The following is a 10,240-nucleotide window of genomic DNA, read 5'->3' as shown; positions in this document are numbered from 1 at the left end:
CTGTAAATCCCTCTTGGTCTCTAATATCTGAGTTAAATAACTTGATCTGATATGCAAATATTAGCTTTACAAATTAAATCATAGATAGCTTTTTATTTCAAAGAATTAATTTTAATAGTCATCACACTGCACTTCTACTGCTTGAGCGTTGCATAAGCTGTACATAAGGGCAAACACAAAGGAGTCTTTGAGTAGGTAGAAAAATAACAACTGAAGCTTGGTATTCTCAAGACAGCAATGGACTTCAAATTAGGAAATCTGGGTTCGAATAATCTGGCACTTGTTATATGAGTAATCTCTCTGAGTCCAATTTCTCACACAAAAGGAAAGAGCTTTTGAAACTTTACAGATCTGTAGATGAAATGAGATCTATCACTCGTCAAGAGGAAAGATAGGCACATTAATTCGTGTCTCTTGGTGACTGGGATTTTCTTGGTGGAGATGGACTGGCTTGCCATTTCCTTTTCCAGCTCATTTTACAAAGAAGGAAACTGAGGCAGAGTTAAGAACTTTCCCATAGTTACACAACTAGTGTCAAACCAGAAGAGGAAAGTTCTTTCCTTTAGCCTCCGGCACTCTATGGTACCGCGGAAAGAGATGGGAAGCTGGATCAGGTGGCTCGGCCCTGCTACTTTCTCTCTGGGTGACGTAGGCCCTACGCTAAACCTCAGCTCTTTACTTCCCCTTCTGTTTACTCGTGAAAAAGGTCTCTGAGAGGCTTAAACGTAGCTTCTATCCCTCCCACTCGGAACGCTTCATCCTGATTCCTCCTCCTGGGGAAGAAGAGAGAACGCTTTACGTCTCTCCAGAAAAAGGCAGAAATTTAATAGACCCAGTAGAGAACCTCTATCCCATCCCCCCCGGGATTGTGCGCCCCGGACCCGGGAACATTGATTGGCCACGGAGCATCACGTGCTTTTGACGTGTTTAGTCCTGGACTACAACTCCCGCCATGCCCCGACATTCCCACTCACTTGCTCTTAAGATTACACTTTCCGTTATACAGTTGGGCTCTGGGGCGGTGCGTGACGGGGGCGGGGCTTGCTCTTCCACTTCACGCGTCTTGGCTGTCATGGCGGCCACCATAGGATCCGTTCGTCTTGCAGGCGACTCGCCGGGACAGTCTTGAGGACCCCATGCCGGGCCCTGTGGGGCCTGACGAGGTAAAAGCCGACAGCGGAGGGTTCTGGAAACCCGACTCGGGCCAAGAGGGGCGTAAAAGGGAGAGATTCGAAATTCATGCTGTGTGACCTTCGGTCAAAATCGCTTCCTTTCTCTGGGCCTCTGTTCATCTGTAAAATGAGGGTTTGGGCTGAGGTGATCTCCAAGGGCCTATTTCTGCAAGTCGTTTTGTAATAGTTGGGTTACTTTTCTTACTCAGCCTGTTTCGTTTCCTTATCTATGTTCGACTCAGATTTTTAGGGACCTCTGAATTCTTTTAGCTCTAAATCCATAATCTGTCATCTTTTGGAGTTGTAAGGAAGCTATAACATGCCAAAGGTATTCTGTGTAGCAAAGATTTTTAAAGCATTTTTATATATCAATCCTGGGGGGGATGAAGCGTTTAAAAATGCAGAATCTTTGTCCTCGAGAACTTTGATGGTCTAATAGATGGTTACAGGGGTCTCAATTTGTGTGAGTCCCACAGGAAACGATAAAAGGCCATCCCTCCTTCCTAGAAAGCTTTAGGTGGTCATGTGTTTTCTCAATACGAATACGAATAATACAAAACAATAAAAAATAGTAATATTTACATAAACACTTCGAGACTAGTCCGGAGTAAGTATCAGAGGGAAGGGACAAAGAATTGTCCAGTTTAACTGAGGGTTAGTGTGCAAAGGGAAAGAATGAAAGAGCATAAAAAGAAGGATAGAGCCAGACGGGAGTGGGGAAGGGGGCAGGCACTAAGCTTATGACAAAGGGGGAGTCACCAAAAGTTAAGCAGGAGAGAGAAAGTCAGAATTGTTTATTAAAAAGGTCACTCTGGTAACAATCAGAAGGATGGTATGGAGGCAGGAAGGTGAAGGAAGGCCTCAAACTAAGTGGCAGCAGCTGAAATGGGGGGAGCTTTTAACAGCTCAAAAGGACAATCATTCATCTATTACTAATCACATCCTTCCCTTGTTAATCTCCTCAGTAATTCCCTAATGACTAAAGGATAAAACGTCAACTCCTCAGCCTGACAGTTGCCTTCCACCCTGCTGCTCCAATCTACTTTCCATCTCTATTCCACTGCTCCTATCTTTCTCTTTGCATCCCAGAGAAATTGAACTACCAGCTTTCCCCCAAAATTAATCCTGCTCTTTTCTGTTTTGCACGTTTACACAGGTCATCCTCCTTGCCTGAAATAATTCTCTCCTCATGCTTACCCGTTAAAATTCTTTTCTTCCTTTGAGCCCAACTCTGGAGCCATCCCTTCCATTAAGATTCCAGCTGCTCTCATCTCCCCCTAGACTATCCTGCCCAGGGCTTGAAGTTTCTTTATTTAAAGGCCCACAAAACAAAGTTTTTGTTTTTACTATAGTCCGCCCTCCAAAAGTCTGAGGGACAGTGAACTGGTCCCCTATTTAAAAAGTTTGAGAACCCCCCATGCTCTTTCATTCTTTCCCTTTGCACATTCTAATCCTCAGTTAAACTGGACAATTCTTTGTCCTGTCCCTCCTCTAGCTCTCCCTCTCTTAGTGTATCTTCACCCACTCACCTTTCCTGGAATGGATCCCTCCACATCTCCACCTTTGAAAGCATCTTTCTTCAAGGCTCAGCTCAGGTGCCATCTCTTTCCATAAATTCTTCCTTTTATCATTGCTGTTTAATTGTCACCACTTCTTTCTTACTACTTTTTTTCATTTCATACACTTAATCATATGGAGACTCATAGTTGTATGCATGTGTCTCCTTCCCCTTGTTGGGATTTGGGGGACTCCCAAAATTTTGGGGTTCCACTGGAAACTGGTTGGGGAATGGTTGAATAAGTTATAGTATATAAGTGTTCTATAAGAAATGATCAGCAGGATTATTTCAGAGAGGCCTGAAGAGACATATATAAACTGATGCTAAGTGAAATGAGCAGAACTAGGATCATTGCGCATAGCAACAGCAAGATTATGGGATGATCAACTGTGATGGACTTGGCTGTTTTTAATAATGAGGTGATTCAAGTCAATTACAATAGGCGTGATGGAGAGAGACATCTATATCCAGAAAGAGGACTATGGGGACTAAGGGTGGATTACAACATAGTGTTTTCACATTTGTTGTTGTTTACTTGCTTTTTTTCCCCTTTTTGTTCTGATTTTTCTTGTGCAGCATGATAAATGTCGAAATATGTGTAGAAGAATTGCACATGTTTAACATACATTGGATTACTTGGGAGGGAGATGAGGGGAAGGGAGGGAGAAAAATTTGGAACACAAGGTTTTTCAAGTGTGAATGTTGAAAGCTCTTTGCATGTATTTGGAAAATAAAAGGCTAGTATTTAAAAAAAAAAAAAAGTTAGGCTTCCAGACTGTTGTCGCAAGGTATCTCAAAAAAATTTGCAGGCTCAGATCTATCTCCAAATCAAGGGACAAAGTTTATTATAATTGTAATGCCAATTAAAGGGGACTAAGTTCTAAAAGAAGTTAGCAAAGAACCAGGGACAGGAAGATAAATTTATAGGGAAAAGTTAGAGACCAGATGCTTCATATCACTAATATACTAATTTTATGGCTTAGAGGTTGAGTTGAGTATTCTGATTCTGACTTTGTGTATAGGTGCAGTACCCATGGTTCTCTGGATAGAACTGGGATGGGGGACGGGGAGGGAGTTGTTAAGATGGGGGAGACCTTCCTGAGGTGTGTTTTTAGTCCTGAAACTTCACTAGGTCAAGTGGCAAACACCCAATTTTGTATCTCTGTCAACTTTAATGTCACCTCATTATTGTTGCTCATTACTTATTACTGATCCATAGGCTGTTTTTCTGACAGCCAGCAATACTTGTGACCTTAGCATCCTGGTCTTACAGAGAACTGGAGCAGGATAGCCTAGGAGGAGAAATATATCATTTGTAACAACATCATTCCCAAGGCCAGGTGATTTTAGGATTATTGCTACGGCCTTCCCAAGAGTTGTACCACATCACCCTACTAGAATCCAAACTTCTTGAAGATAATTTTAATTTCCAGTACCAGTCACAATGAATTTATACAATTAGCTGCTTGACATTTTTTATTTGTTGTTGAATTGAGTTTTTGTATTTTCAAAAATCAGTTTTCTCCATATGCAGTTAGAAGAATACCATGCTCAATTTAGCTATTGAGACAACATAGTAACTGAAACATTTTGAAAATTGCCAATCAGGCAGCTGAGAATCTGAGGACTTGGTTTTAGGCACTCACTTATATGTAAAATGAATGGCTAAATTGCCTCTCTGTACTTCCTCAGAGTATCATATTCTTAAGTATAAGTCATTTTATCAAATCTAACCTTCAGCTTCTTCCTCAATAAATGGAGTTAGGTTAAAAAAAAAATCATTTATGTCTTAGTAATTTCAGTAATGCCATATTCTAGGTATTAAAATTGCTTTTTAATCATAGAACTGTTACTAATAGGAATGATGATGATTAATATCATTGTTCTTATTTCTTCTTTTAGAAAGAATAAGGAAGAAGTAAAGGTTCCTGAGGAGACAGTAGAGATTAAAGAAGAGCCTATTCTGGAATGTCCACCACCACGCAGTCGAAAGTACATTCCTCCCAAGGATCTCCAGAGTCGTGTAGAATCTCATGTTAGAGGAGTTTTTAATACACATGTTAATAATGACTGGCAAGAAACCAGCCTGGAAAAGAGTCAGCTGAAGTTTATGCTTTTGGCACAGTTGGCCGAAGAATTTGGCCATGCGGTACCCAACTCTAGGCTTCATAAAATGCGCATTGTCAAGGATGTTGTTCATTTCTATAGCATACCTGTACAGGATGGAACTAAATTTGATGAGATTAGCTCCAGACAGCTGCCTTCTAACTTGAAAATCACCTGGGATTACTGAGGCAAATTGAACTTGAATTTTATTTTTGTCCTAAAGGAGAGAGATTTCTCATCCACTTTTAAAAAACTTACCATCATGTAGAATTGTTCTGCTAGAACTTTTGTTCCCAGCAAGACTATATTTTTGATTCACCAGTGACCTCGTGTGTTAAGAAAAGGGAAAGACAGGGATTTGTGTTTTCTTTCCTGCTAGAGAAGTTTTTTCTTCTGTTGATCCAAATGAGATAATTTATGCTCTCATCAGAGTATGTTTCTATAATAAATATTTGTTGAATTGAACTAATTTGAATTATGTCTTTCTATTCTCAGAGAGATAGGAATTGCTAGAAATTTGCCTGCTTTGAGACAATAATTTTAGTTATAATTTTTCTCTACATTTTCTTAAAATTAGTATTAGTATTTCTTAAAATTAGTAAAATACTAATTTTATCTCTGTGGGTGCAAGAAAATATTTATTGGGCAATCTAAATTAGTGTTCAATTTAGAGCAAAATCAGCCCCTCCGCTCTGAAACATAATTCTGTGCCTGGAATCACAAATACTTGAGTTCAAATCTGGGCATACTCACAAGCTGTGTGACCATGATCAAGTCATTTAATCTCTGTTCATCTAAGTTTTCTCATCTGTAAAAATGGGGTTTATAATAGTACCTATCCCTCAGGTCTGTTTTGAGGGTCAAATGAGATAATAATTGTAAAGCATTTAACAGTGTCTGGCATATAGCAAATGCTATATAAATATCATTAAAAACACAAAAAAACAAAAAACATACCTCTGATTTCAGACACAAACTAGTTGTTTTGACCCTGAGCAAATCATCTAACTTTTATCTACCTCAGCATTTTTACATTTGAAAAATGGGAATAAGAGTATCTATCCCCCAGGGTTGTAAAGATAAAATGAAATAATTGTAAAGCACTTTGCAAACTTTTAATTTGTTAAAGAATACAAGTCAACTTTGTCTTTACTCAGTTTTTTTTTTGTAAACAAAATATAAATTGTAATACTTGGCAATTCATACAAGCTCTAAATACTTCTTTCATTATTTGATATTTCAGTATTTTACTGAACCTGTTATCTCATCAATGTATTAGCTCCATTGACTCAGATTAAAACACATGTGTATAAGAAACTCTTATCCATACTCTTCCAAAAATCATCTAAAAGGGATCTATGTAATGTGCAGTATTCTTTCTTTACATGTTTTTACGATATGTGGATAGCAGTATAGCTTAAGACATCTGTCTCAAACAACATGTGCTCTTGCTGTTTGATTAGCCTGCATTTTCTGATTTCTTCATGTGTACTGCTTGCCTTTATGCAAGTCACTACTGGAAAGTTGCTTTAATTTACTTGTACATATCATGTGTATCTCTATTCCAACTTGGATTATGGCATTTTGAGATTGCTAGCCAAATGGTGTCACTGAGAGAACACTGGTATTAAAATGGTATTGTTTATAATATTGTGAAATAGCTTGGAATTACAGAAGGTACTGAAAATTTCCCAGGACATTTTAGTACTCTTTTTTTTTTTTTTTTTTTTTTTTTTTAGTTTTAGACCCAGTTTATTGTGTGTCTACCCCAACATGCTAATTTATTGGACTAGCCTTTTAATTTTATTTTCTTGTCTCCATAATTGACATTTCTCATCCATTGGATTTTTCTTATATGAATCATTAAACCAATCTCTTGGGAGTAATTAGATATATATCAGTGAAGTTGCCATATAGTGATCTGGGACTTGATAACATAAATATCATCTTTAATAGGAGCATTTGGGGTACTCCACCATTTAGATGAAATCTCATTTGAATTGTGTGTGGGACATTCTTTAAGTATTAAAAACAGTTTTCCTCTTGTACTTTTCAAGGAGTCTTATTCATGAACTTAACATGTACACAAAGAAGTATCTGTGAAGGACAATGCTGTCTGCTTCTGGAGAAAAAATTGACATACAAGTATATGTAGTATGATTTTACATATATACATATCAGTTTAATGATAGCCTTCTCTAGGGCAGGGTAGGGAGAGAAAAAGAAAAAAGTGCACATCAGAGAACAAAAGAAAACTTGAACAGAAAAGCAGAATAATTTTAAAAACTAGTTCTTAGCTACATAGTTTTTTTTTTTTTTAAAGTATGCAGTATGAAATGGAAGTTCTTGGTTTTATATTAAATATGTTGTGCTGTACACATGAAAATGCTCTTTAAAAATCTTCAAAATGAACATAAAATTTTTAAAAACTATGCACAAAGAGATTATTTATGAGAGGGGAGTAAAGCCTTTAAAGTGGCTTTTGAGGCAGCAAGGTGGCAGACCGGATAGTTGCAGGTCTTGTATTCAGAAGACCCGAGTTCAGATCCAGCCTTAGACACTTGTTAGTTGTATAATCATGGGCAAATCACTTAACTTGTTTGCCTCATTTCCTCAATGAAAAGAGGTATAATAATATCACCTATTTAACAGGATTGCTGGGAGGAGCCAATGAAATAATATTTGTAAAACTCTGCACAGTACCTGGCATATATTGGGTGCTTTATAAATATTATTTTCTCATCCCTTTTACTATATCAAGTTAAATGTAATTTAATTAAAATAAACACTAAATTTAACTTTCAAACAATTGTAATTGAGTAAAATAATTTGTGAATCACAACATAGTATTTTCACTCTTAATGGACTCTATAAGAAATCAAACCATTCTCCAATTGATAAATGGTCAAAGGATATGAACAGACAATTCTCAGATGAAGAAATTGAAACTATAGACATATGAAAATATGCTCCAAATCATTATCAATCAGAGAAATGCAAATTAAGACAACTCTGAGATACCACTACACACCTGGCAGATTGGCTAGAGTGACAGGGAAAGATAATGTAGAATGTTGAAGGGGATGTGGGAAAACAGAGACACTGATACATTGTTGGTGGAATTGTGAACCCATCCAGCCATTCTGGAGAGCAATTTGGAACTATGCTCAAAAAGTTATCAAACTGTGCATACCCTTTGATCCAACAGTGTTTCTACTGGGCTTATACCCCAAAGAGATACAGAAGAAGGGAAAGGGACCTGTATGTGCCAAAATGTTTGTGGCAGCCCTGTTTGTAGTGGCTAGAAGCTGGAAAATGAATGGATGCCCATCAATTGGAGAATGGTTGAGTAAATTGTGGTATATGAATGTTATGGAATATTATTGTTCTCTAAGGAATGACCAGCAGGATGAATACAGAGAGGACTGGCGAGACTCACATGAACTGATGCTAAATGAAATGGGCAGAACCAGGAGATCATTATATACCTCAACAATGATACTGTTTGAGGATGTATTCTGATGGAAGTGGATCTCTTCGATAAAGAGAGCCTTAATTGATCAAAGATGGACAGAAGCAGCTACACCCAGAGAAAGAACACTGGGAAATGAATATAAACTGCTTGCATTTTTGTTTTTCTTCCCGGATTATTTATACCTTCTGAATTCAATTCTCCCTGTGCAACAAGAAAACTGTTCGGTTCTGCACACGTATATTGTATCCAGGATATACTGTAATCTATTCAACATGTAAAGGATTGCTTGCCATCTTGGGGAGGGGGTGGAGGAAAGGAGGGAAAAAATCGGAACCGAAGTGAATGCAAGGGATAATGTTGTAAAAAATTACCCTGGCATGAGTTCTATCAATAAAAAGTTATTTTAAAAAATAGTATTTTCACTCGTGTTATTTGCTTGCATTTTGTTGTCTTTCTCATTTTTTTCCTTTTTAATCTGATTTTTCTTGTGCAGCATAATTGTGGAAATATGTATAAAAAGAATTGCACGTTTAACATATTGGATTGCTAACTAGAGAAGGTGATGAAGGAAGGAAAGGAAAAAAAATTTGTAATGCAGAGTTTTGCAAGGCTGAATGTTGTAAACTATCTTTGCATATGTTTTGATAATAAAAAGCTATTATTTAAAATAAAATTAAAAAGGAAAACTTGACCATGTATTAGGGCATAAAAACCTCACAATCAAAACTAGAAAGAAATGTTAACTGCATTCTTTTTGGATCATAGTGCAATAAAAGTTACATTCAACAAGGGTCAGTTAAAAGATAGATTAAAAATTAATGGGAAATTAATCTAATCTTAAAACAGTAAGTGGGTCAAAGAACAAATCACATTCAGGCCATTTCCAATGGTCTTGTGATGAAGAGAACCATCTATACCCAAAGAGAGGACTATGGGGACTGAGTGTGGATCACAACATACTAATTTTCACTTTTATTGTTGGCTTGCTTGCATCTTATTTTTTTTCTCATTTTCCTTTTTTAATCTGATTTTTTAAAAGTTTTTTTTTTATTAAAGTTTTTTATTTACAAAACATATGCATGGGTAATTTTTGAACATTGACCCTTGCAAAACCTTTTGTTCAAAATGTTTCCCTCCTTCCCCCTACCTCCTTCCCTAGATGGCAGGTAGTCCAATACATGTTAAATATGTTAAATCCAATATATGTATACATATTTATAGTTATCTTGCTGCACAAGGAGAATCAGATTAAGAAGGAAGAAAAGAATTGAGAAAAAACAAAATGCAAGCAAATAACAGAGTGAGAATGCTATGTTGTGGTCTACACTCAGTTCCCATGATCTCATGCTGGGTGTATTTGGCTTTCCTTATCATTGAACATTGTAATATACTTTGAACCATCTCATTGTTGAAGAGAGCCACGTCCATCATAATTGATCGTCATATAGTCTTGTTGCCATGTATAATAATCTCCTGGTTCTGCTCATTTCACTCAGCGTCAGTTCATGTAAGTCATTCCAGGCCTCTCTGAAATCATCCTCCTGATCATTTCTTACAAAACGATAATATTCCATAACATTCATATACCATAACTTATTCAGCTATTCTCCAACTGATGGGCATCCATTCAGTTTCCAGTATCTTGCCACTACAAAGTGGGCTGCCACCAACATTTTTGCACATGTTTCCCTCCTTTAAGATCTTTTTGGGATATAATCCTGCCAGATCAAAAGGTATACACAGTTTGATAACTCTTTGAGCATAGTTCCAAATTGTTCTCCAGAATGGTTGGATCCATTCATAGTTCCACCAACAATGTATGATCTGACTTTTCTTGTGCAGCATAATTGTGTGTGTGTGGGAATATATATATATGTATGTATATATATATACATATATATATGGGGGAATACATATATATATATATGG

General features: G+C 37.0%; 1 protein-coding gene across 1 annotated transcript; it reads left to right on the top strand.

Annotated features, from left to right (window-relative positions):
• Positions 1–937: 937 nt before the first annotated feature.
• MRPL50 (mitochondrial ribosomal protein L50) lies at positions 938–5,301 on the top strand. Its single transcript, XM_051986738.1, is given in 3 exon segments — positions 938–1,088; positions 1,091–1,163; positions 4,633–5,301. Coding segments are annotated over 3 exon segments (600 nt in total). The 5' UTR covers positions 938–952; the 3' UTR covers positions 5,024–5,301.
• Positions 5,302–10,240: the final 4,939 nt, after the last annotated feature.

This window comes from Antechinus flavipes, chromosome 1 (genome assembly GCF_016432865.1).
Source record: "Antechinus flavipes isolate AdamAnt ecotype Samford, QLD, Australia chromosome 1, AdamAnt_v2, whole genome shotgun sequence".
Classification (NCBI taxonomy): Eukaryota; Metazoa; Chordata; class Mammalia; order Dasyuromorphia; family Dasyuridae; genus Antechinus; species Antechinus flavipes.
This window is presented reverse-complemented; position numbering and strand designations above follow the sequence as displayed.